Raw genomic sequence first — 27,337 nt, 5'->3', positions numbered from 1 at the left:
GCCGTGAGGCTGTGAAGTCAAAAGGTGTGCGTTTAGAGCCTGCCTGGCCCCCAGTGGCTGCGTGACTGAACCAGTGACTTGACCTCCCCGGGGCCTCATCTGTAACCCACCTCACTGGGTGGTTGTGAAGAGGTCACATACTTTGAAGAGTACCTGGAACAGAATAAGCACCCCAGAAGTGCTGGTATTCTTTTATTTATTGGGGGTCCTGGGGTGGAGGGTGGTCCTAAGTGCAGGTGGGCAAGGGGTAGCCCGAGGGGGGCCCAGGACAGGTGTGGTAATCAGCATGCTGTGGTGGAGAGCAGGTCTGAGCTTGATGGAAAGTCCTGGGTCCCAGTGGACATGTGGGTATGCTGGGTGCCTGACCCTGAAGACCATGCAGATTCCAGGGACCAAGCCAGGGCCAGATGGAGCTCAGGAAGCAGAAAGCAGGATTTGGCCTGTGTGCTCTGATCCTCCCACCCTGTCTTCCAAAGTCAGGGTGTGGGGGGGGTGGGGCTCGGGGCCCGGCTGTGCCTCAGTTTCCTCCTCTGTAAAATGGGGGGAAATTCTCTAGCTGGGAGAGGTCTGGGGAGCATCCTCAATTCAGAGCAAGTACACGATCAACACTGTCTGTATGAAGGGCAATTACACTAGTCCCTGCAGCAAATGGGGGCATTTCAGGCAATGATGTCACCAGCACACACACTTCCCTGCCTCTAACAGCTAGGACTTTGGAGACGGTGGAGGTGGGTCCTGCCCCTTTCCGGCCCTCAGCTCCTCAGCTGCAAGTTCATAGTCCACACTCACCCTATGGGGCTCTGCGGTTCCCTGAGCTCATGGGCCCCATAAAGAAGCTAGAATCAAACATCTGAGCCTATGGGATTGTCCCCTCCCTCCAGGTCTTTGCACACATGCGTGCATGAGTGCGTGCACGCTCAGTGGCTTTGAGCCCTCTAAGACGGTCCCTTTGCTGGTCCTGTGGCTGAGTGGCTGGGGTGCCATATCCATGCTGTGGGCCACTGAGCGAGGAGACACTGTTTGCCACGGCTCTGGGCATTATCTGGGTTTGGGTTCTGGCCCATCTGATAAGAGATAGGAAAATGGCACCTCCTGGTGGCTTTCATTTGCTTTCTTTGGGTCACCAGTGAGGCTGGGCAACCTTTAAAACACAGAAGTCCTTTCTGGGCGCGGCCTCTGAAGTGCCCAGACATTCAGAGCTGGTGTGACATGTGCCTACCTGGCAGGGTGAGTCCCAGGAGGGAAGGTGGTATCCCCATTTAACTGGCCAACCCCAGGCAGGTGGGTTGTCGTTTGGTGGTTTACAACGCCCTGGTCTCCTACAGCTGGGATGCCCCAAAACCTCAGTTTGGGGCACAAAGCAATTAAGTGACCAGCCAGAGGCCACCCCCAGTAGGTGAATGGCCTAATTGAGATAATTTTTTAATTGAGGTGACATTCACATAATGGAAAACTAATGATTTGAAGTAAACAATTCAGTGGCACATAGCACAATCACAATGTTGTCAACCATCCCCTCTATCTAGTTCCAGAACATTCCCATCACCCCAAAAGGAAACCCATTCTCATTAGCTGTCACTCCCCATTCCCCATCTCCCTCCAGCCCCTGGTAACCACTAATCTGCTTTTTGACACTATGGATTTGCCTATTCTGGACATTTCATATAAATGGGATCATACGCAATGTGGTCTTTCCAGTCTGGCTTCTCTCACTCAGCATATTTTGAGGTTCCTCCTCATTGCAGCATGTGTCAGTGCTTCATTCCTTGCTACGGCTGAATAATATTCCACATTTTGTTCATCCACTCATCTGTTGATGGACACTTGGGTTGTCTCCACCTTTTGGTGATTGCGACTAGTGCTGCTCTAAACATGGTGTACACCTATTTGAACACCTGGTTTTGATTCTTCTGGGTGGATACCTAGGAGTAGAATTCCTGGTCATATGATAATTCTAGTCTGTATTTGAACCCAGGCCCTCCAGCCCCAGACTCTGACCTGAGGCTTTTAAGCCACTCTGGCAGTATAGCAGACTCAAACTTCTTTTTTTTTTTTTTAATAAATAAATTTATTTATTATTTTATTTTATTTATTTATTGTTTCTGGCTACGTTGGGTCTTCGTTGCTGCGCGCGGGTTTTTCTCTGGTTGCGGCGAGTGGGGGCTACTCTTCGTTGCGGTTCGCGGGCTTCTCATTCTGGTGGCTTCTCTTATTGCGGAGCACGGGCTCTAGGCGCGCGGGCTTCAGTAGTCGTGGCATGTGGGCTCAGTAGTTGTGGCTCGCGGTTTCTAGAGCGCAGGCTCAGTAGCTGTGGCACAGAGGCTTAGTTGCTCCACGGCATGTGGGATCTTCCCGGACCAGGGATCGAACCCGTGTCCCCTGCACTGACAGGCGGTTTCTCAACCGCGGCACCACCAGGGAAGCCCCCAGACTCAAACTTCTGACGAGGCAGATCTCAGTTTCCACGTTGCAAGCAGGGCTGGGTGTGACCCAGCTCCCAGGACCCTCACATTCCCCAGGAGATGACACAGGAAGGGGCCCTTGCCTGATGTGGAGGTAGATGGGCGGAGCCACGCCCACCAAATCCGGTGTTTGATTCTGGCTCTTTTATGGGGCTCATGAACACAGGAAACCCAAGAGGACCCCGTAGGATAGGAGAAGACCTTAAGCCCAGGAAACTTCAATGGGCTCCAAAGTTCAACAGTTTGCCGCCGCAGGAAAGTGTATGAGCCAGGGCCTCTGAGGCCTGAAGTGCCCCCATTTGATGCAGACATTTAATGTCATCGTCCTTCAACCGCTGTAGTGTACATCATGCAGTTGCTCTGTGCTGACCTTGCTCCCCAGACCTGTCCCAGCTAGAGGAACCGGGGTTTAGTTCTTGCACTTTACAGACGAGGAAACTGAGGCACAGCCAGAACCTGCCCCTTTTCCTCCACGGGAAGAAATCGCGATGGGAGAGGAAGCAGGGGATGACTTGAACCATCACCCGGCTCACACCTGTGGACCTGGATCTTCCCCCGCCCCAGAGCTCCCAACTCTAACGTGTCAACACCAGAAACTTCTAGAGACTCAGGCGCAGCACACAGCAGCGTTCGACTCTTCACCAGCCCCAATCCCAAGAATCTTCCAATCTGACTTCTGAAAATGCCAGCCCACCACATCCAGACGTCTGGGGTCTCAGGATAGCTTATCGGGTTCTGAAATATTCTAACCTCTTGAAGAGCCACTGGGTTCAACTTGCCTCCCTGCCCCTCTTTTAATCATTTCTTCATCGAACACACGTTGGACCAACCCTGCCCGGGGCCCTGTGCCGAAGAAGGCGCTGTTTGCACACCTCCAGCCGCGGGGAGCTCACTACCGGACTGTGGGCAGGACTCAAGTGGGGTCGTGAGCCGGGATAGGGGCGGGGGAGGCTAGAAGCAGCCTGGGTGGTGCGATCCGGTCAGTGGAGGGGAAGGGGCGGGGCCGGGGAGGGAAGAAGGGAGGGGCCGGCAGGAGAACTTGTACTGGGCCCTGCAGAAACGGCCCAGCTGGGAGTGGGGGTTCCGGCGGGAGGCAGGCAGGAAGCAGCGAAGCCGGGAAGGGCGGGGGCACGTGCTCAGGTGAAACTCTTCCTCCTGCTCGCGAGCCAAGAGGAGCAGGGATAGGGGTCGGAGGCTGGACGGCTGTCTGGGGGTGAGTATTGGGGGCCCCGGAGGATCTAGCGGAACCCTGGTGGGGGACGCAGTTGGGGCTCTAGGGAAGCCCCGGCCGGTCCCTGGGGTCGGGTATCTGCCGCGTTTACCCTGAAGAGGGAGGCAGGGAGATCCTGGAGCCCCGGGTCTCAATAACCCTGTTGCCCTCACCCATCGGTAATAGTACTCGCCAGCGTCCCAAGGCCGGCTCAGTCCTGGCCAGGAAGGAAGCCTCACCCACGCCTGGGGAATGGGGGGAGACCGAGGCCACGTGGAGCTGTGGCATCCCTGATCCTGGACAATGTCCCGTCGCAGTCGTGGACACAGTGAAGTGACCCTGGACCCCCACCTCCCATCCTCCTCCTAGGATAGGGTGGGATCCGAACCCAGGAGTGGAGGGAGCTTTGTATGCGCTGGCCGTTACTATTGCTGTTATCGTTATTGTTGAGATTGTTAGCATACTGATTGAGAGGGTATAGGCAGGAACAGCACCCGGGTTCCCAGGTTGGGTTTATTATTGTTTCTTGAGGGAACCACTGCTGAACCCCAGCGCTGCCAGGCGCTGGACCAGGTTCCGGCCTGGGCACCCCAGTTCACAGTTTCCTCTGGGACCCATTCAGGTCCCTGCTCAGCCAGTGCCTGGCTGTGTTGCTTGCTTTTGGTTGCTCCTGGTCTCTGAATGCACCTCAGTGTCCCCTCTGTGAGGTAGCAAAATGACCCGGCTTCCATGAGGATGCCTGCGGTTTTAGGCAGTGGAAGTTGTTATGATGGGGGCGCTTCTGGCCACTGAAAGACCTCAAGTGAGTGACTGTAGGTCTCTGAGCCTCAGTTTTGCTACGTGTCAAGTGGGGCTCATGATACGGAACTGTGGTGAAGGTGAAATAAGTCAGTAAGTGCAATGGCCACTCAGTGGGGCCCACAGAATGTCAGCCATCACCATACGTATATTACAGTTACGTCATTAGCCACCTTTCCAGGTTCTCAACCAACTTTCCCTCTGGGTCAGATTTTTTTTTTCATGGCCACTTTTCAGATGGGGAAACTGAGGACCCATCCCCCTCCCCCCAAGCCAACCCTCCCCTCCCCCCTCTCCCTACCCCCTACCCTCACCTCCCACCCCCTGGGGTCAGGGCCTCCCTGTTGTCCAGATCTGGGATTCAGGGCCCAGAGGAAGTTCGCTGGATTTGGGGCTGGCCCTGGGGCCACCACTTTCTCCCACGGCCCTTTCAGTTCCCAAGGTGGCCACCGTGACAGGCAGGGCTGAAGAGTCCAGAGGAAGAGGGTGGCCCCTGCGTCAGGTCACTGGGCCCCCACCTCTTAGCAGCCTAGGTGAGCAGCTCATGTTTGCCCAGCCCAGCCTGGACACCCTCCCTTCCCCTCTCCCTCGCCCCCAGGGTGCAGAGAGTGATTCCTGCCAGGTACTCTGGGTGTGAGGAAACTGAGAAGGGGCCTTGGAGCTTCTCTGCTCCAGGCCAGAGCTTGGGGAATCCAGACAAGCCAGCTTGGCCCAGGGACCCTGGTGCTGGGCTGGGTTAGCCCAGGAGGAGGAGATAAGACGTCACTGAGCGTCTTCTCTTCCTGCCAACAGCCTCTGAGGCCCAGAGTGGGGCAATAACGTGCCCCCCACCCCCCATGAGCCAGGGAGAATGCCCATTGTGGTCCCTCCACCTGATGGGAGTCTGGCTCAGCTTGATTGCCCACCATGATAGGGGAACTCACTACCAAGATAACAAACTAAAGGAGGTCCCACTGGGTGGTGGTTAAAGGCGGGGATTGGGCTACCACTTGACCTCCCTTGAATGGGTTCCTTGACCTCTCTGTGTCTCAGTTTCCCCATCAATAAAAATAGGCTAACATAGCCCTACCTCCCAGCGCAAGTGTGGAGTGTCAATGAGCTGATGGTGGAAAGGCTGCATGCAGGATCTGGTATAATCATATGTGACTCATTGGTGATATTCATCTTTGCATGAAAGAAATTATGTCGGACAAAGCCTGGATGAGGGCCCTGACCAGGTGTGGAGGTCCTCCAGAAGGTTCTCAGAGGTTCAATTTGCACATCAGCCCTGGATCATGGGAAGATTCTGAGGCTGAACTGAGATGCACGGCCTGCCTCCCTAGCCTCAGTTTCCCCATCTAGGAAATGAGCCCAGAGATGCCGTTTGAGGCTCAGCTGGGGGCAGGGCTGGCATTTAATCAGGGGCCTACGTCCAGCCTCAGAATCCTTCCTGGACCCATCCTAGGTACCCCGGGCAGTTTCTGCAGTGGGGGAGGGCAGGCTCATCCAATGAGTCATCCATTGGGAGCCCTGGGACCTGGAAACAGAGGACTCAAGGGTCTAAAGTGTGTGTCACCCTGCCCCCTCCCACCCTTTCTTCCACGCCCAGGGATTCACCAGAGTGAATGTCGGGCGTATATTTGCATAAAACCCACTTACACACATGGTAAGCAGAGTTGGCCCATAATGAGGCTTCCTTACGAGTTATCTTTACTGGGCTTTCTCTTCTTTTTTTTTCCTGTTTACAAAAGCAACTCATGGTCCTTGTAAAAAAGGGCCAGCCCGTCATTACTGGAAGGCCAAACTGGTATGAACCGGTGAGGGATCACCCACCGGTCCAGCTCGTCAGTGTTCAAATACCAGCAACCTGGCCGCTGGTAGGTGGGGGCCTTCTCTGTGCCTACCTTGCCCCCCTGGGAACTGGAACAGGGGACCTCCTTGGGAAGCTCAGTGAGAGCCACGGGGGCCCATCCACAGGCCAGTGGTTCGCACCCTCTCCTTCAAGCACCCCTGGCTCCCATCCTTGGGTCTTCATTCCTGGAACTTGCCCTTTTCTGGAAAATTGTCTCATTCGCTGCCTCTGTTCCCCATTAGCCCATTGGCTCCCCAAACATGGTGGTTTGTCTCCATCAACTTGGTTGGGTGCCCAGAACCTAGACCAGGGCGTGGTACACACCAGGTGTTCAGCTCAGAGCAGTGACCAGTGTGCAAGTGACAGCGGTAGCTGCTGCTGCCGATACTAATATCGTCATTGTTGGCACTTCGTATATGTGTGACTTGGAGAAAAGGTCACCACTTAGTCCTCTAGCCTTTCCCAGGGCTCAGGGCGTTATACACACAAATGGGGTTCTCCCGTCACCCCCCCACCCCTCACCTCTCCTTTTGGCAGCCCCAGGATGTTCCAGGCCCCCATCCCCATCCAGATCCCAGCTGAGGGTCGCTGGGGAGTGGAGGAGCAATGAAAGCCACAGTGGAGCTGATATTTAGCACCTGCTGGGGGTGAACCGTGAGTGGGCAGCGGACACCAGGCAGCTTTGCAGATGAGGCTGCTGAGGCCTGGAGCGGGGAGGGGGGAGCTACTTGCCCCGAGTCCACAGATGCCGGGTCAGGCCTTCCTTCCCCGCGGGCCACGGTGGCTGTCTCAGGAGCATCAGCTCTCTTGGTCCTCACGGCTGCTGGGTGAGCGTGGGGAACGAGCCCTCATGTTCCTGATTCAAAAACTGAGCCCCAGTGACTGGGCTGTTTGGGAGCACCCAGGCCTGTGGGTCCCCGGAGCTGGGGTAAGGAGGGGGGCGGGTTGGGTGTGTGTCTGACAGGCCTGGAGAGGGACCCAAGATTCACCCTCTCCAAGCCTCAGTTTCCTCATCTGGAAATTGGGAGCGTCGTGTGGGGAATCACCTTGATGTGATGGAGGCCTCCAAGTCAGTGTCAGGCAAGCCCCCACTGTCTGTGAAATCGTGCAGGGTGGGGATGGGGGGCTGGTCCAGGCCCCCCAAGGGTGCTAACGGGTAGGGCCTTGCCACCTGGATTGTGTGACATTCTCACTTCCCCATGTGTCTCAGCTTCTCTGCCTTACTGGCCTCCCAAGGGGAGGTGAGGGGGACAGAGGTGCCTGGAGCCATACGTGCCTGGGTCTTTGACAGACCTTGGCTGTCACTTGGGAGTGTAGGCAGAGGTTGGGGGACTAGAGCACCGTCACCAGCCGGGGTCCCTAATTAATTCTGCTGAGTGGTCAGCCCCTTCCGTACATCTAGTGTCTCATTAATATTCAGTGAGTTATTAATATTTAGTACTGTGTTTATATATACGCAATGAATCATGACTATTCAGTGACTGTGTCTATTGGTGCCTCAGGGCTGTTTAGTGGCTCATTCATATCATATTCATTGTAATAATATGCATATTCATTAATGCATCACAAATGTGCCTTGCAACTATTAATTGTTGCCTTATAATTATTTCATATATTATAAATACTGGGTGCCTCCTGCATATTTAACAGATCATTAATATTCAGCACTTCACTAATATTCAGTGCTTCTTGCTCATTAAATGCATCCTGAATATTTCAGTGCCGTGAATATTTGGCCCTTTAGCACATTAGGAATATTCGGAGTCAGGAATATTCAGTGCCTCTTGGTCCTGCCCCCTTGGCTCCAAGGATGTGCTTGCTGACTTATCAGGACTGAATCATCTGCATCCCCAAGGCCCCGGGTAGGGGACGGTGGCAGCTGCTGCCTAGAATGGGGTTAGCCTGAAGTGAGGCACAAGGAAATAGCCAATATGTGAGTCATGGTTAGCATTTTTCCTCATGCAACAAACAGCAGTGAGCACCAACTGGGGACACAGCTGTGAGGGCCAAGATGCTGGGCCCCACCTCTGGAGCTCCAGGCTGGCTGGGGAGATGGACAGGACGGAAGAGAGCAGTTTTGTCTAATGGTGGTGAGAGCAGCAGAGGAAAGCAGAGCCGGGGTGGGGTGTTTTAGCTGGGAGGTTGGGGCGTCTCTAAGGAGATGATGTTGGACGGAAACCTGAAGGTCAAGGAGAACCAGGGGGAAGAGCAGGAGAGAGGGGCGTCCGAGGTGGAAGGAAAGACAGGTGCAAAGGTCCTGTGGCAGGGCTGAGCCCGGGTATTTGAAGGAGCTGTGAAGAGGCTGGTGTGGCAAGAGTGGAGGAGAGGGGGTAGTGGTCATGGGGCGGGAGGAGAAGGAGATTGAGAGCACCCCAGGGGGAGGCTTTTGGGTTGCAGCCAACGAAAACAAGTGGTTTTGCTGTGTGCGCTGCAGGAAGCAGGCTCGGAGTGATGGTGAAGTTGCAACAGTGCATGGAGGGCAAACAGCCCCGAGCAGGATTGGCCGGTATTGCAGTGGGGGGACTGGGTGATGGGCCCTGAGAGTCAGCCCGGACATCACTGCTGTGACTCTGTACACCGTGGCACTACGGTCTGCAGGGAGGAGCATGGAGGAGGCCCTGCCACGTGCAAGCAATATATGGATGTGTTCATCCATCAAATGCCTGATGGATATTCCTGGTTTGCATGGCATCGTGTCCCGAAGGCTCTTGCCCAGATACCACACCTGGGTCACCTGCTGCCCCATAACGTCCCCTTGTGAAAGGCTCAGAGACTTCTCACATTTTGTTCTCCCTGGTCCATCCTTCTCCGTCCCCCACATCCAGGCTCTAAATTTTTTTTTTTTTTTTTGGCCATGCCACACTGCATATGGGATCTTAGTTCCCCAACCAGGGATCGAACCCATGCTGCCTGCAGTGGAAGTGCGGAGTCTTAACCGCTGGACCGCCAGGGAAGTCCCAGGCTCTAAATATTAATGACTCCCTTCATCCTATTTGCTGAACTCACCCACGTCCCTGTACCCCGCCAGCCAGCCCCTATCCAGGTCCCCAAATTCTTCTTCCTGGTTGCTGCCCTGGCCTCTAACTCCTGCCCTGATTGCCTTTTCCCCTTCAGTGTCCACAGGGGACTTCTTCAAAGTATAACTCAATCTTGTCCTTCCCCTGCTCACACACCGTCCATGGCTCCCCATTGCTTCTCACCTGCAACATAAGAGCTGCTTTGTGGTCTGCCCCATTTCCTGAGCCTCCCCCTGCCATCATCTGGCAACCCTGCCTTTATCTCCCTCCTCCTCCACTTCTCTAACCACACCGCCTCCTCTCTCTCCCTTTGATAACCTAAATTTGTGCCCACCTCAGGGCCTTTGCGCTTGCTGTGCCCTCTGCCTAGAATGCCCTTCCCCTGGGGCTCTGCCCAGGTGATTTTCCCTTCATCCTTCAGGATGTCTCCAGGCTGGTCAGGTCCCTCCCCTGCCAGGGATCCCTCCTTCTACAACAGCATTTATCGCAGCTGCGACTAAACAAATCACTTCCTCATGTATTAATATCATAAAGGAAGGGCTGGCTTGGCCATGGCTGTGTCCCCTGCACCCTGCATACAGTAGGTGCTTAGTAAATACTCTATGGCCCGCAAGTCAGTGCAACAAGTAAAACAGTTGGATTCGTACATGTTCATAGACACTCCTGCTTTATGCTGAGCCTGAATATCCCCCTCTGTAAGTGGGGGCACTAAAGGAGCCAGGACAATGAACCAAGGTCACTGGGGTTGTCATCGCATAGTCAATGTATGCCAAGCCCTTTAATACTCAATAGAAAGTGACCCATTGTGTGTCTGTAGGGCAGGGAGAATTCTCAGCATTTCCATGTGCTAATGAGGAAATAGACTCCCAAGGGGAAGTGACTCACCAAGGTCAACTCAGAGCAAAGAGGTACCATTCAACAAGGAATCTGACCTCTCTTCTTCCTGCTCACACACCTCCATGGCTCGCCCATGCCCCAAGGAAACAGCCCCACTACTCAGCCTGGTGTTCAAGGTCTTTACAGGGTCTGGCCCCACCTCTTAGCCTCAGAAATCACCCCCTCTCCAAATTCTGCTTTTCAGCAAAATAAACTACACATGATTCCTTGAATAGGCTTTGTTTTCTTTCCCTTCCTTGCTTTTGCATTTGCTCTCTTTGCTACCTGAACTCCCCTTGGTGAACTCATATGCATCCTGCAAAACCTCAGCTTCAATATCCTGATCCATTCTCTGGCCCAGCCCTGATCCCACAGGTGTCTGGATTTGTCTCCCCCAGACTGAGGGCTTCTGGGGGGCCAGGCCCAGGGTTGAGGCTTCTCGATTCCTCCAGAACCTATTTGTTGAATGAATGAATAGTTTTCATATATGTGTTTTGAGATAAGAGCCACTGAGACCCTTCTCAGAGCTGAAGGACTTGGAGACAATGTGGATTTCTGTGGTAATGTGAGTCACCCACTGGGCCACCTTGGGACAACTCTCTGAGCTTCACTTCCCCAGCTATGAAATGGGGGTGGGGATTCCCCCAGAGTTATTCAGACCTCACAAACTTCAGAGTGAGCAGCTGTTTGGGCTTCCACAAGCCCAGTCCTTCCAGAACTGGAGAGGGTAGACAGGAGAATCTTGTGTGGGGCCAGGGAATCGAAAGCAGACCTAAGAGGAACTTCTCACCAGCCATACAGCCCCACCAGCAAAGTCCCCAGAGCTGCCACACAGTCGCTTAGGAGGAAGTAATACCAAGAGGCTTCCCGTCCTTGGCTAAGTGGAGCCCGTAAACCCCAGCTTTTCCCACAGTAGGTGTGAGGTCCCAGCCCATTTAGAAAGTAAGGCCTGTAAGGAGAGGTTGGGGACTACCTGGGATACAGCCCACTGAGACACCCAGCAAGGTATCCTGGACCAGTGAATCCCCAGCGCTCTCAGCCTGGCTGAAAGCGGGGCCTGGAGTTTCTTTTTTATGCCAGTCTGGATGTGGGATGTTGTGAGTTTGGAAACATTTGCTGCTTGAAGTTTTAAGGGGCCATGAGTTAGGGGTGGAGGTAGCCTTGGTGGATGGAAAAGGGAAGGAGATCTGGGATGCATTAATAGAGGTCTAGTGTAAGGGGAAGGGGACGTGAGCCTCCATCCCCTCCACCCGCAACTTGAGCTCTCAGACCCCAGTCAGGAGCCTTACGGGGGCTGGGAGGGTGAAGTCGCTGTAAGATCCCTCCATTTAAAGAAACCGGAGACCTGGCAAGAAAAAGTTGGGAATGCAGGTAGCCAACAAAGATTAAGTGTTTCATATGCAAAGAGATCTTACAAATAAACAAGAAAGAAAATGCAAGGAAAAGAACAGGCATTAATGGATTTAATTAAAACCAAATGGCCACCCCCAAGAGCTTCTGTTTTGCCCAGATACCCTGATCCCAGTGATACGAGCCATTTAGTCATTTTACCTCTTCTCACACCTTCCCCCTCCCCAGTGTCCAGGTTTGGCTGAGTTGTAAATATTCCTATTTGCTGAGGTATCTTTCTTTGTTTTGGAGCTCTTGTTTGGCACTAAACACATTCCCAGCTAACGGATCCTTGGCCATTTAGGTTTGATTTTCTACTTAAATAGTAATAAATCTCATAAATACTCCATCTAATGAACTTAACTAAACCTATATCAAGCTTCTTTGTTCAGTCCCTCATTCTCCTCTTTGGATCCTTCCTCCTTCTGAGTTCTCTATTCTGGTTTCTGTGTTTATTTAGACCAGGATTATTTCTCAATCTTGACAATGCTGGATCATCGTCTGTCATGGGGCGGTCCTGTGCCCTATAGGATGTTAATTTAAGCAGCATCTCTGGCCTCCATCTGCTCGATGCCATTAGCAGTCCCATTTCTCCACCCTGCCCCAATCATGATAACCAGAAATGTCTCTAGACATTGCCCAGTAAGTATCCCGTGGGAGCAGAATAACCCCTGATTGAAAACTGATTTAGACTCTAAACTGCAGATGGGGTAGGGGGGAATCACCCTCTAAATTTTCATGGGATTCTGAATGAGGGTGTCTCTTAGCCAGGAGTTAGGGTCCCAGGCACACCCTTGTCTTCCAGCATCTGTGGGTCTCTGGGCAGAAGTGTCACCGAAGAGAATGTTGTGACATCTCTGGTCTTATTTTTGGTGACTTGGGCTTTCTACTGCAGCTCTTGAGTTTTTTCCCGTCCTCGGAGCTCAGGGATCTGCTAGGTTCACCTGGGAACGCTCCTTTCTTGTGGTCCACTCTGGACTCGGGCCCCTCTTCAGCTCAGGAAAATGTCCTTCTAGGATTCTGTTCATTCTTGCATCATTTGTCAGTTCACAGTCTCCTCTCAAGATTGTGATTTGCCTTTTTGGGTCTCCCAGACCTGCCCTCCAGATGGTGAACCACCCGCTGAGGCTGGCAGCTAACCCGGGGATGCCATGGAAACAAGACAGGCTCTGTGCCACCCGCAGACAGGGTGCCCAGCTGCTCAGACTCCATCAGCTCATTCCTACCTCAGGGTCTTTGCACCTGCTGTTCCCTCCCTGGGGATCTTTCCCTCACAACCTCAGCCATGATGGCTCCTCTGTGCCATTCACATCCCAGCTTAAGTGTCATCCAGACCTCAAAATCCACGCCCACCACCCAACCCCATTTCCTCCCGTGGCATTCATCCCCTTGTATCTCTTCACCGAGTTTATTATTTAGTGTTTGTTCCCCCTCAAGCATGTGAGTCCCAGAATGGCAGACACATTGAGGTATCCCGTGCCTGTTCACCACTGTGTCCCCACTCCCGGGAGGTGCGTGGCACACAGGAGAAGCACAGTAAATATTGGCTCAAATGAATGAATGTATAACTTCATTCTGAGAGTCAACATATATATATTTTGGCCACGCCATGCGACTTCCGGGATCTTAGTTCCCCGACGAGGGATCGAACCCGTGCCCCCTGCAGTGGAAGCACGGAATCCTAACCACCGGACCTCCAGGGAAGTCCCAAGAGTCAATATTTTTTCAGATGCTGTGGCATCCCAGCATTCATTCGTTCATTCATTCATTCAACACACATTTACTGAGCACCTACTACTCACCAAGCACAGTTCTAGGGGCTGGGGATAAAATGATGAATAAGACTTATTGCATGGAGCTTGTATTCTGATGGGGAAGATGGATGAGAAGCAGTACATTTTTTAAGGTTTTTTAAATTAATTAATTAATTTATTTTTGGCTGCGTTGATTCTTCGTTGCTGCGCGCGGGCTTTCTCTAGTTGTGGCGAGCGGGGGCTACTCTTCGTTGCAGTGTGCCGGCTTCTCACTGCGGTGGCTTCTCTTGTTGTGGAGCACGGGTTTTAGGCGCACGGGCTTCAGTAGTTGTGGCACTCGGGCTCAGTAGTTGTGGCTCGCGGGCTCTAGAGGGCAGGCTCAGTGGTTGTGGCGCACGGGCTTAGTTGCTCCACGGCATGTGGGATCTCCCCAGACCAAGGCTCGAACCCGTGTCCCCTGCACAGGCAGGTGGGTTCCTAACCACTGCACCACCAGGGAAGCTCCATTTTTTAAGTTTTTATTTTAGGAGGTGAAAAGTGCTGTGGAAGAAAGAAAAAGTAGGCTAGGGTGGGGGATCAGGGCTGCCAGTGAGATGGTGTGTCCTGAGGAGGTGTTCCTGAGAAGGGGACATTTGAGCAAAGACAAGGAGGGGGAGGAGGGAGTTGTATAGAAATCTGGAGAATCAGGCAGAGGAAACAACCTGTGCAAAGGTCCTGAGGCAGGACCGTGCTCAGCATGTTTGAGGTTAAAATCCCAACCACACTCTTACATAGGGTTAATTCCCATTTTACTTTGAAGCTCAGAGAGGTCAAGCGTCTCTTTCCCAAGGTCACACAGCAGAACCTGTGGAGTGGGATCTGAGCCTCATTTCGGGAAGACACCTGGCTGGAGAGGCCTTGGCCAGGCAGTGTGCAGAGACAGTGATGGGCACGTTGGGGAAATGGCCTCATGGAGCAGGGCAGGAGCCTCTGTACCCAGCACCAGCACCCATTTGTGACTCTAGATAAAATGGGAAACTACTCTCTTCTTGCTCCCAGGCAGTTGCTGGGTGGGGTTGCTTGGAGCTCGAGGGGCCTACCAGAATCCACTGACTACCCCACAGTGTTTCAGGTGCCAGAGGGGAGAGTGAGGAGGCCCCAGACAAGCACAGACATCCTGAGGCAATCTGAGGTAAGTGCTGGGGTTCACATATTCATTCAACAAATACTCGTTGAATACCCACTAGGTACCAGGTGCCGGGAACTCCCTTCACACCTGCACAACCTAGTGAGTTGCTCAGATGCCCCCTTTATAACTGAGGAAACTGAGACCCTAGGTATGGAGGGCACACAGCCAGGGAGTGATGGAGTTGGGATTTAAACCCAGGAGTTGGGCTCCAGAGGGCACCTCTCTGAGGTGAGACAATAAGTGTTTACTGAATTGGTAAGTCCTGCCTTGGGTCTAATCCGGCATTTTCATGCTGCGCTGGAAAACAGATCTTCAAATTTAGGGCTGGAACACAGCACAGATACCACCTTTCCAGACAAAGGGACATTGAGGGAGTCCAGGGAAGCCTGGGAAAGGAATGTGGACAGGAGACCAAGGGCTCTGCCTAGATATGGAAAAGGAAATCTTCGGCGGTGGGGGGAGGTGGTTGATGGATAAATAAAAGTGTGCCAGGCTGCTCTCACCTTCTGAGATGGCCCACACTCTGTCAAGTGTGTTTCTCTCTAAACAAATCCACTTCTTTTTTTTAAATTATTTTTTAGATTTATTTTATTTATTTATTTATTTATTGGCTGCGTTGGGTCTCCCGTTGCTGTGTGCTGGCTTTCTCTAGTTGCAGAGAGCGGGGGCTACTCTTCGTTTTGGTGCGAGGGCTTTTCATTGCAGTGGCTTCTCTTGTTGCGGAGCACAGGCTCTAGGCACGCAGATTTCAGTAGTTGTGGCACACGGGCTTCAGTAGTTGTGGCTCATGGTCTCAAGGGCGCAGACTCAGTAGTTGTGCCACACGGGCTTAGGGCTTAGGGCTTAGTTGCTCTGCGGCACATGGGATCTTCCCGGACCAGGGCTCGAACCCGTGTCCCCTGCATTGGCAGGCGGATTCTTAACCACTGCGCCACCAGGGAAGCCCTAAATCCACTTCTTACCTATCACTTTGTCTCTCGCTGAATTCTTTGTGACGAGACATCAAGAACCTGAGCTTTGTTAAATCCTGAGACCAGAACTAAAACCCCCAGCAAATGGAAGATGTTACCATTCTTCACTCCAGGAAAGACCACCTGAGGCCAGATTAAAGGAACCAGAGAAACTCATCAAGAGATTACCTGATTATTACTTATAACATTATACCAGAACATATAAGATTTTTAGAAATTTCATGTAAGTAATAATCCTAGTTATTACTTTAAAATGTATATCTCAGAAATAACTAATTTTCTTGTCAACTGCATTATTATGAACTTTCATCAAATCTTTAACCGTGGTCATTTTAAAGTCTTTTGTCATTTACAGACAGTTCTGGGTGTACTCTGATGCTTTTGCAAATATGTTCCTATAAAAGGGTTTCATCTTCATGAAATTCATGGAAAAGACTCTGACAAGTACAGGTTTCTGGTAACTGACTGTACTGCTGAACTGAATGAATAAGCATTTTCAGAACTCTAATGAAAAACTGATGAACTCATAAAAGTGCTAACAAAAGATCAAGATAAAAAAAATTAATTACATGGGACTGAGTGAACTGATGAGGATGAGTATAATTTTTGTGACTTTCTGTCTGAATTAAAAAAAAAAAAATCCCACAAGGACTCAGAGGCAAAGAATATAGAAATCAATGTTCACTGCAAAGTAAAGGAGCTGTTGCAGTGGAGGATTACTGGACTGAATGTCAATATTATGACATAGTATGAGTGTGTTTCATGTTTGGTAATTGCAATCATTGTTGCTTTTGTTGTGGTCATCCATGTACAATGCTTGGTGTCAGCCTATTTATCTCTTGTAAAAATAAAATACAGTGTGTGTGTGTGAAAAAAAAAAAAAAAAAAAGTAACCCACTCCACCCTGGAAAAAAAAAAAAATTACCTGAGACCAGATTAAAGGAGTGCAGGCCCTGCACACACCCTAATCCTTATCAGCAACTCTGCCCTTGAACCATTGCCACATCCTCCTGGGTTGGGACACACAGTTTTGAGGGGCACGAGCCTGCTGCTTCCCCCTTTTCCCTGGCAAAGCAATAAAGCTCTTCTTTTCTACTTCACCCCCCCGCCCAAAAAAAGTGTGCCAGAGAGAAACTTAATGAATTTACTTTTATTCATAAATTCATTCATTCAGACACTCTCTGCTTCCCCCATGTGTTTGCCTCATGCTGGGCGATGCCAGGACCCTCAAGAAGCCCCCAGTCTTGGGAAGAAAAAGTCAGAGATCATGATGAAACCGTACACCTCAGACTGGGACTTGAACCCAGCCTAAACCCAGACTGACACTTGAACCCACGCAGCCAGGACTCGAACCAGGCCAAAACCCACAGACTTCCAACTGAGATCACATACCATATCAGGTGAGAAAGGCACCAGGGTATGGGGTTATCAGTTTTTATAGGGGTGGGTAATTTTATAGGCTAATGAGTGGGAGGAGTATTCCAGCTATTTTGGGAAAGGGCGGGGATTTCCAAGAATTGGGCCACTTCCCACTTTTTGATCCTTATGTTCGGTCTTGGAATTGTCATGGTGCCTATAGTGTCATTTAGCTTGCTGATGTGTAACAGTGAGTGTATAGTGAGGCTCAAGGTCTAATGGAAGTTGACTTGTCTGCCATCCTGGATCCATTTGGTTCTAATCAGTTTATGTCATGTCTGTGGGCTATGTCATTCTTTCAAAGGTTGTGCCCTGCCCCCTTCCCTCCTGTTTCAATGACCTAGCCAGAGAGGGAGACAGGGATAACTAGGAAACCAGGACTCTTCCTGAGAGGTCCAAGAGGACTTCCCAGAGAATGGATCATTTGAGATGGGTTTTAAAGGAGGAAGAGGAGTTTGCCAAGGAAGATAGCTTTGTTTGAGACATGCTGGGCCTGAGGGTTCTGTGAAGAGCCAGGGCCCATGCTCAGCTCACAGGACCATTAAAAATAGTCAAGAAGAATGAGTGATGGTTATATCAGAATCCCAGAAGCTCAGAGCTTCCTGGAGGAGCAAGTGAAAAGGGAAACAGGAAGGATCCCAGCAGCTCTCAACTGCTAAAAAGGGAGTTCTCTGCCTCTCTCGGGGAGGCTCCTGGGCCATTTCTGAGAGAGGGACATAAAGAGGACCAGCTTGGATGCGGAGGGGGGGGATTCTGGGCACACTGAATCTGGGAGGCTCACCTTGGCATCTCCATGCCTGTTTTCTCTGTAAATATTGATCCCTGGTAGGGCCTGGGCAACAGTCAGAGCCAACATGGGGTACTGGAGGAGGTGGGAGCCAGGGGAATCTCTGGGGGTGAACTTCAGTATTTTTCCAACTTGAGCAGCTATAGGGCTGCAACCAGGTGTTGGGGTCCACAGGTAGCTCTGGAAAAGTGCTTGGCCCATCTGGCATCTTCAGGCATCTTCAGTGAGTGTTATTGTCTGCAGAAGCTGACCAGGGGTCTCTTCGGACCAATCCCAAACTCAGGCGGACCAGAATGAGGTGTTCTCGGCCCCTGCGGACAGAGGTGGGCCTGGCTGTGGCTCTGGGCACCTTCACCCTCCTCCTCCTCTTCAATCTGCACGTCACCACCCACCTGCCCAGGCCTGAAGGAGCCGCCGGGCACCCCCGTGGCTCTGGTCTGGCCCTTGCCGCCCTCCTGCCCACCGCCCGCCCCCTGCCTGGCCAACACCTCCATGGCCGCCCTGTCGGACTTCGCCAGGCAGCCGCAGCACATCTGCAACTTCCTGCTGTACAAACATTGCCACGACTTCGCGCTGCTCCAGGACGTGCCGCCTGACAAGTGCGTGCAGCCAGTCTTTCTGCTGCTGGTGATCAAGTCCTCGCCCAGCAATTACGAGCACCGGGAGCTGGTGCGGCGCAGGTGGGGCCGTGAGCGCCAGGTGCATGGCGTCCAGCTGCGCCACCTCTTCCTGGTGGGCACGGACCCCAACCCACTGGAGGCGCGCAAGGTCAACCGGCTGTAGGCCATGGAGGTGCGGATGCATGGTGACATCCTGCAGTGGGATTTCTACGACTCATTCTTCAACCTCACGCTCAAACAGGTGGGCTGGGGGAGGGAGGGTGTCACCTGATTGGGGCCACCTCTCCTTCCTGCCCAAAGTTGCTACCACCTCCTCTGAGGAGCTCTGGGGACCAGAAACTCCCATCAACCTCGCCCCACCCCATCTACTGTCCTCATGGTGATCCGAAGTCTTCTTTGTCCAAGGGAGGCAGGGAGAAAGGACTTACAAGCCTGGCTCTCCAATCCTTGATGACCTGGGCTCAAATCCAGACTCCGCTTCTTATCTGCTGTTTGCCATGGATGATCATTCACCTCTCTGTGCGTCAGTTTCCTCATCAGGGAAATGGGATATTAATTGAACTCACCCACCTCTGAGGGCTGCTGTGAGGATTACATGAGATGATATTCATAAGGCACCTGGACCAGTGCCAGGTGCTCAGATAACATTGGCAATGGCGCATGGGGAGCGCTGGACAGAACACATCTTATTTCTTTGTTCTGGTTCTGTCTCCCCATGAGGCCCAGGTCTGTGTGTTAGATACTCAACAAAGACCTTTCTGATGGAAAAGAAACCATGAGAGGTAGACAGAATCTTGCCCATGCTCAGAGGAGGAATTGAAGGCTCCAAGGACCCACCCAGGATGTGGGGGGGTGGGGATGGAGTAAGCTGAGTAGAGACACAAGTTGAAAGGGGCCCAGTGCAGGTTCCTGCTCATAGTAAGTACAGACAGGTCTGGGTTCAAGACTTTGAACAACAGACCTTCTCTGTTGTATGACCTTGCTCAAGGCACTTTCTCTGGAGAGCCTCTATTTCCTCATCTGTAAATGAAATTGAAGACCACACCTGCCTCTTAAAATTGTATTAAGGATTCAAGGTAGAGCAGGCACTGAGTACAGTGCCTAGCATGCAGCCAAAGTTATTATGGAGGTAACTGAAGCCAAGGAGGGTAGAGGGCCCAGAACCTCTTAACATGCCATGTTCTTAACGCAGAACACAAAAGCATGTGATAAACGTCAACTTGACAAACATGAATCCAGTGCCTACAAAGTGTTGACCCCATAATGGGTGCTGAAGAGATGGCACATAGGAGAGACACAGCTCCCACCCAGGGGGACCCCAGAGTCTGGTGGGGGAGGTAGATGTTATATAACAATCATACAAGTAATTATTTAATGGTAGTGCTTGGCAAGGCAGAGTCAAAAGGAATAGCAATAAATGTAAATGTGACAATTTTCAAGCACTTCTTGGTGTTTTACAGAGCATCATCTCTATAGATCCCCAACACTCCTGGAGGCAGGTCCCATGATGTGTCCTGTCTGGGAAGTTGGAAACTGAGGCACAGAGAGGGGCAGTTGGTTGCAAAGGACCACAGAATGAGTCCTTTAACCCAGAATAGCCTGACTGGAAAACACATCCTTGCCTGGCCTCGCTGGGCTGGGGTGGCCGACAGGGACCCAAAGCTGATGGCCCCAGGCATCAAGCCCGTGTGCCCTGTCCACTCCCCCTTGCAGGTGCTCTTCCTACAGTGGCAGAAGACACGGTGCACATGCCAGTTTTATGCTCAACTGGGATGATGACGTCTTTGCCCACCCTGAACACCACCTCTCTGTGGGGCAGTTGACCCACAGTGTGTGCCCTGTCCGCCGTCCCTGGAGCAAGTACTATGTGCCGAAGGTGGTGACAGAGGAGGAACACTACCCGCCCTACTGCGGGGGTGGCGGCTTCCTACTGTCCCGCTTCACAGCCACTGCCCTGCGCCACTCCCCCCCGCCCTGGACCTCTTCCCCATTGTTGATGTCTTCCTGGGCATGTGCCAAAAGCAGGAGGGCCTCACACAGTGGTATCCTCACAGCCGGTGTTCAGGCCCCCTCCAGCTGCCTGTCCTCCTTTGACCCCTGCTTCTACCGAGAGCTGCCGCTGGTGCACCGCTTCCTGCCCTACGAGATGCTGCTCATGGGGGACGTGCTGAACCAGTCCAACCTCACCTGTGACAAGCGGACACAGATCTACTGAGGTGGAGTCAGGGCCCCCAGCCTCGAGGCTACTGTCTCCATCCCCATAGAAAGGGCAGCAGCTTCCTCCCCAGAAGCTGAGACCTTTGTCCTCCTAAGTGGGCAGGACCTAGGAGAGTACCAGGGAGGTTGGATGAGTCTGACCGGTGAATTCCTACACATCCTTCAAAACTCATCTAGTACTGCCTAGACCGTGTTCCATCATCCTCCCTAGACTCTCAGCTGGAAGGACCATCTCTTTCCATGTCAGCTAATGGCAGAAGCACTTCTGCTAGGGTCCCAGCTGCTGCTGCTGCATCCATCCCTTTTCCATGTCCCACTTCCTAGCCCTGACCTTGATCATGGGCTAAAGCCTAAGCAGTGACCAGCCTCTCCTTGGTTGTGAACCTGCAATGGTGGGTGAATTCCTGCAATGGTTCAAGGCCAATTGAGGACACCTGGGTCCACACGCAGCTGAAGCAAGAAGGATTTTTTCAGCTGGGAAGAGAGGGTTTCTGTTCTCCACCCCTCGCTGGATCTTGGACCCCTCAGATGGTGGGAGGGGCCAGAGAGTCTGGGAATGGGACCACCCCCTCCCTGCTTGTGGCTTCAAGCGCTCTTATGGTGGAAACATTGGGCAGAGGAGGGAGGGAGCTATCTGTCTCAGGCTATCGGAGCTCAGAGTTTCTGGAGTCCCTGACAGGACCCAGCCCCACACCGGTGCTCCCCGACAATACAGGAAAGAGTATTGGGGCAAGAGGGGTCTTCACTGGGCCCAAGGCCAGCACACACACCTTAGTGCCCAGAGAAGGGGGATATTCAGGTCCTTGGGGAACCCTAAGTTCTCGGGACCCAGGACTGGCCCCCGCCTCTGTGTGTCTCTCAGACTGGGGAGATCCAAGTGAACTGGTGACCCCCAGCCCTGCCACCCTCGGACAGGTGTCTGAGACAGGTTTCACAGGGATTGGGGCAGTGGTAAAGGGGACCTCACACAGCAGAGTGAGGACTGGAGACCAGGTCCTCAGGGAATAAAATGTTTTGTAAAGACTTAGAGGTCTTTTTTTTGTTTTTTAAAGTGATTTACAAGTTTTAACTCAGATCAGTCTACACTCATCCTTAAAATCTCACTTCCAGAGGAAAATATACAACAGCAAAACAGGGCAAGGATGAAGTAGAGGCTATGGAAGCTTCTATCAGGCTACGGAAGCTTCTATCAGGCAGATCTCACATCATCCTCCCCTGCCCCCCCCCCACACCCTCCATGGCTCCCTATTGCCCTCAGCTTATATTTCCCCCTGCAGACTGATTCTCACTGCCAGCTTGATGGCAGGCTCCGGAGAGAGAGGCACAGGGATGATACTACTCCTAGCTGCATGGGACGCTGGACCCACCTGCTTCTGGCAAGGCCCCTTCTGAATCCCGCCCCGCCACCACGCAGCCTCCCCTCTCTTCCCCGGGCTCACCTCCTCTCACTGGGACTACAGCTCTACTGTCCTCTGTCCCACTCCTTGTGTCCCGTCTTTAAGTATTTATTGTGCACCTACTGTGTGCTACACACCTTGCCCTGTACTCCTCCTCCCAGCCCCATGGGAAAGGTCAGTGGGCACTGACCCACCTTACAGTGAGGACACAAACCTGTGAACAATGAAACAGGAAGTTACCAGAAGTGGTAAGAACTTTGAGGAGAATTAAAATGAGGTAATTGGACACACAGGGATGGGGACGAGAGCTAGCCAGGAAGTCAGGGGGTTGGGGCTGCAGAGATGGGGCCTGAAGGAGGAGGTTATGGCCTTGGGGAGAATTGGGAGGAGGATGTTCCAGGCAGAGGATACAGCATATGCAAAGGCCCTGAGGTGAGACGATCTGAGAGCATTTAAATTGCAGCCAGGAAGCTGTGACTGGAGGTGGGTAAGGAGGAGATGGAGGGAGAGGGGACAGGAGATCACAGGGACTCGTCACGTGGGGCCTTGTGGGTTGGGGTGAGGAGAGAGGGTGTTATTTTGAGGGTTACAGCATCTTTGGAGCAAGGAAATGACAGGATTAATTTTATTTATTTATTTAGTTAGTTAGTTAGTTATTTATTTATTTATTTTTGGCTGCGTTGGGTCTTCGTTGCTGCACGCGGGCTTTCTCTAGTTGCGGTGAGCGGGGGCTACTCTTGGTTGCGGTGCGCGGGCTTCTCATTGTGGTAGCTTCTCTTGCTGCGGAGCACGGGCTCTAGCCGTGTGGGCTTCAGTAGTCGTGGCACGCGAGCTCAGTAGGTGTGGCGCACGGGCTTTGTTGCTCCACGGCATGTGGGATCTTCCTGGACCAGGGCTCAAACCCATGTCCCCTGCATTGGCAGGCGGATTCTTAACCACTGTGCCACCAGGGAAGTCCCGACATGATTGATTTTTAAGTTTTAAGAAGCCCTGCAGCTGCCATGGAGACTGTTGAAAAGGAAGGTGGAGGCTGAGGCAGCCCCTAAGCCAGAGGAGGCAGACCTGCATGAGGCAGGGGCTGCAGGGATTTCTACCAGGTAGATCTGATCTCATCCTGCCCCTGCTCAAACACCTTCTGTGTCTCCCCATTGCCCTTGGGAAAGAGTGCTGCTCCCCTGCTGCACCGGATTGAATAGTGTGTCACAGAAGTTCCCATCCACCTGGCACCTCAGAATATGGCCTTATTTGGAAATAGAGTCTTTGCAGATGTAATTAAGGTAAGGATCAAGATAAGATCATCCTGGATTAGGGTGGGCTCTGAATCCAATGAGAGTGCTTTTAGAAGAGACGGAAATGAACACACAGAGAGACATGGAAAAGAAGACGATGTGAAAATGGGGGCAGAGCTTGGAGTGATGCACCTACAAGCCAAGAATTGCCAGTAGCCCCCCCAGAGTTGAGAGAGGCAGAGGGACAGAATCTTCCTCAGAGCCCTTCAAAAAGAATCAACCCTGCCAACACCTTGATTTCTGACTTCTGGCCTCTAAAACTGGGAGGGAATAAGTTTCTACTGTTTTAAGCCACCCAGTCTGTGGCTGTTCCAGCAGCCTTAGGAAACTAATACACATGTGAACAGATCACATAGTCAAATGCCCGAGCATTTTTTTCAAGAGGGTCAAATCATACAATTCCTATCTCAGGATGAAAGGAGGATGCAAGTGAAAAGAATGGTGAGAGCTGGATCACTAAATATCCACTGTGAGGGGAATTCCCTGGCGGTCCAGTGGTTAGGACTCCACGCTTCCATTGCAGGTGGCACGGGTTCAATCCCCAGTCAGGGAACTAAGGTTCCACAAGGTCCACGGCGCCGCCAAAAAAAAAAAAAAAAAATCCACTGTGACTCATTCAGACATTCATGTGTTGTGTCCACTGATAAGTGGACGTTAAGTGAGGTTAAGGCCCCCCATGAGCCATGACAGAGACCTGGATTCGAATCCTGAACTTGGCCATTCCCTCCCTGTCTGACCTTGGCAAACAGCGAGCTCCCTAGGCCTCAGTTTCCCCACTTTGTAGTGTGATGATTCTCCAATTGTTATTAAGTTTCTGGAAGTGTTGGTGGGTCCACGGCTGCCAGAGGACAATTCCACACAAAGGCTGACCCAGGCTTGTGCCTTTATCTTGAGAAAATGCAAAAAGTTTCTTCAGATTCTGCAGACATCTTATTTATTTACTATTGATAAGACAGCAAGAGGGGAGTCAAATGCAGGGAGCGGGGTAACTGGGGCTCCTCTGAGGTGAGAACATTTGAGAACAGGTGTCTGGCATCTCCACAAAACCAAGGATCCTCCAAGGTTTTGGAGGAAACCAAGTTTCCTCCAAGGAAACTCCAAGGTTTGGGATCTGGTGTTTTCCCCAGTTGGCCCCCCAGAGGACAGGTGGCCTGGGTGAGGTGGTGAGCGCCTTGTCCTAGGAGGTAATCAACAAAGTCTCCCCCAGACATGGGGCTTCATGGTGCTGTGTGGCATCAGGAGTTCACCAGACCGGACCCCTGTGGGTCTCGGGCTCCCCCAAGGCCACACCCCAGGAGGGTTCAGTGGGGACAGAGGGTCAGCAGGTCTTGCCGGGTGCAGCCACTGAGGCAGCAGTGACGGACAGGGTTGGTGGCAGCTGCCCGGCGGTGGCGGTGGTGGTGATGGCGAGAGGCCTGGGGCAGGGGCTGTGGGGCGAGTACCGGCATGGGGTCCCCACTGGCCATCAGCCCATGGAGGAGATGTTGTCCTTCCAGCCACTGTAGCAGCTCACCTGGGGACAGGGAGGAATTCAGCATAGAGGGGGGACCGCAGAGGACCCCACTCACACTGCACACACAGCCTCCACTCATCATGCACAGAAACAGAAAGTAAGCATTTATTGAGTGCCCAGTGTTTACCAGGCACAGATTGAATCCCCCATCCGGACGTGTGCAGTCTTGACCCACACCACACTCAAGTCCCCAGCTATGCACACTCCCACGTGTCACCTATGGTAAGAAGGCACAGACACTTCACAGAGCAGATGACAGAAGGGGTGACATACGACGTATACATGTACACACAGACGCAGGCGCACACCCTCATAGCCCCTCCCACTTCCCTGCGCACCTCTGCACACCCATCTGTACCCGTGTCACACACACAGGACACACACGCATGTGACAGACGTTGTACACAAAGCTGTGTGATACTCCCTGCACCAGGGCCGGGACTAGGGTGAAGAGAGCCAGGCGCGGGCCTGGAGCGCACAATTTTAAGGGGGCGCCAAAAAACCTCAACAACCAAGATCAAACATATTGTAACGGAATATTTTAAAATTAAAATGAAGGCAGAAATTCCTGAAGATCAAAATATTGAAACTGTAAATAAAGACAGGATCTGATCTGGCTACGCACTTGTTCAGACTCGCTCGCGTCGCTCTCCGCGCACTGATTCCCGCGCCTGGCAGGGGGCGCATCCCCCGCGGACTTGCACACACCCGCGCAGCCGGCAGGTGGACCCCAGAACATGCTTGCAAACCCTTCTGCATGCACCTGCCCCACGCCCGGCCCCAGAGACCCCACAGCACAGTCCTCGCCCGTCCCTACTCACGGTCGCCGCCAGCCACAGGTCGCCCATCCTCGGGGGACCAGCGCGGGCCCCCGCACAGCCGCACCAGCGCGCGCACGAAGTGGTGGCCGCACAGCTTCTCTGGCGCTTCCTGGGCGGGGGCAGGGCCTAGGGCGAGCGCCAAGGCCGGGCCCAGCAGCACCAGCGCCCAGGTGAGCCGACGGGGGTCCATGGCGGCGGGAGGCACCGGGCCCCAGCGGGGATCCCGCTTATAGGCGCTGGCCCGCCCCAGCTGGGAGCCTTGGAGGGGGGACAGAGCATTCCTGAAGGACGGTCCAGGGAGAAGGTCAAGGGCAGGGTCAGGGCAAGCATACTGGAACCCCTGATAGTTGGGTTTCCTTTTTTTTATGATATGAGGGCCTGACAACCTTTGATTGCCGAGGCATCGGCTTCATAGATGGCTCCCCAATACATGTGACTAGGTAAAGGGCCAGGCCACCTCCTCCCACTGAGGCACCTTTGTTTTACACGTCTCGGCTGATTTCAGTCGCTTACCACTTGGGCCACTTGGTTGCTTGTTTTCTCTTCTTATGCTTTAAATTCCAACCTATGTTAAATTCACCAATAAAGAGTGAGCCCACAACTCTTAGGCTCCCACCCTTGACCCCAATAAAAGCAGGACCCCAGGCCCACTCTGCTCTCTGTACCCAGGACCTTGCTCTGTGACCCCAGGAGTGCTGTGTAATTTCCAGGTGTGCTGTGTAATTTATAAGTAATAAACCTTTATTTTCTCAAAGTTTCCTGATGGTTGTTGCTGAATGGCATCTTTCAGTCATAATAAGAACTCAAGGGCCGGTCCAGCCACAACAGTGATTTTTTTTAAATTAATTAATTAATTAATTTTTATTTTATTTTATTTTTTGGCTGCGTTGGGTCTCCGTTGCTGCGCGTGGGCTTTCTCTAGTTACGGTGAGCAGCGGCTTTCCCTTCATTGCGGTGCGCGGGCTTCTCATTGCGGTGGATTCTCTTGTTGCAGAGCACGGGCTCTAGGCGCGCGGGTTTCAGTAGTTGTGGCGCGTGGGCTCAGTAGCTGTGGCTCGCGGGCTCTAGAGGGCAGGCTCAGTAGTTGTGGAGCTCGGGCTTAGGTGCTCCGCGGCATGTGGGATCTTCCCGGACCAGGGCTCGAACCCGTGTCCCCTGCATTGGCAGGTGGATTCTTAACCACTGTGCCACCAGGGAAGCCCAACATTGATTACTGATTATTGATAGGCCGAGATCCATGGTCTCTCTCCCTGGGCCAGGGCCTTGGGCATATCTCTCCCAGGGGGACCACTGGTTGAGGAGTCTTTATTTTTTAACCATTTTAAAGAGGAGAAATAGATAAACTGAGAAATAATAATTCCATGGGATGGTGGCGGTGGGCATCCAGCCAACTGAGACCAGGTCCATTCAGAATCTTGTTGTCCTTATTACTGGACAAATAAGGAAACTGAGGCTCAGAGAGGAGACCCCACACTTGCACAAGGTCACAAGAGGCTGGGCCCTGGGGCTGCGAGTCTTGGTCAGTTCTGCCTCTCCCACATCAGGGTCTCCTTGGGTTGGGCAGGGGATGGAGGGCCTCTACCGGGTGCCAGTCTGGGTGCCAGTTTTACCAAGGAGGGAAACTAAGGCAGAGAGGGAGGTTACTCAACCCAGCGCGGGTGAGACCCTGAGCTGAAAACCCTGTCTTGCAGCCCCTCCCCCCTTTTCACCAAAGCAGGCTACGACAGTAGGCACAGAGATCTCTGTCCCTGTCTCTCCCCTGCTCCCTCTGTCTCTCTCTGAGTCTCTCTTGGCCTTTCTC

The 27,337-nt window shown here is 52.6% G+C and overlaps 2 protein-coding genes across 2 annotated transcripts; one reads left to right on the top strand and one right to left on the bottom strand.

Moving 5' to 3' along the window:
* The first annotated feature begins 16,728 nt into the window (after positions 1-16,728).
* B3GNT3 (UDP-GlcNAc:betaGal beta-1,3-N-acetylglucosaminyltransferase 3) lies at positions 16,729-20,566 on the top strand. The gene is given in 7 exon segments (XM_068534736.1): positions 16,729-16,876; positions 17,923-18,047; positions 18,049-18,540; positions 20,013-20,044; positions 20,046-20,266; positions 20,269-20,329; positions 20,331-20,566. Coding segments are annotated over 6 exon segments (1,065 nt in total). The 5' UTR covers positions 16,729-16,876; positions 17,923-17,972; the 3' UTR covers positions 20,515-20,566.
* Positions 20,567-24,503: 3,937 nt separating this feature from the next.
* INSL3 (insulin like 3) lies at positions 24,504-25,726 on the bottom strand. Its single transcript, XM_068534735.1, has 2 exons — positions 25,537-25,726; positions 24,504-24,715 (listed from the first exon to the last, which is right to left on the bottom strand). Exons 1-2 carry the CDS (start codon positions 25,724-25,726, stop codon positions 24,504-24,506), a joined length of 402 nt encoding a protein of 133 aa, XP_068390836.1.
* Positions 25,727-27,337: the final 1,611 nt, after the last annotated feature.

The sequence above is a fragment of the Eschrichtius robustus genome, chromosome 2, assembly GCF_028021215.1.
Source record: "Eschrichtius robustus isolate mEscRob2 chromosome 2, mEscRob2.pri, whole genome shotgun sequence".
Classification (NCBI taxonomy): Eukaryota; Metazoa; Chordata; class Mammalia; order Artiodactyla; family Eschrichtiidae; genus Eschrichtius; species Eschrichtius robustus.
Note: the sequence above shows the minus strand (reverse complement) of the source record. Positions and strands in the feature narration are given on the sequence as shown.

Bases quoted from the DNA above. Each gene is read 5' to 3' on its own strand.
- INSL3 (XM_068534735.1), bottom strand. From the start codon at position 25,726: ATGGACCCCCGTCGGCTCACCTGGGCGCTGGTGCTGCTGGGCCCGGCC. The intron at 24,716-25,536 runs GTGAGTAGGGAC...CCCTGTCCCCAG, and splicing joins ACCTGTGGCTGGCGGCGACC to GTGAGCTGCTACAGTGGCTG.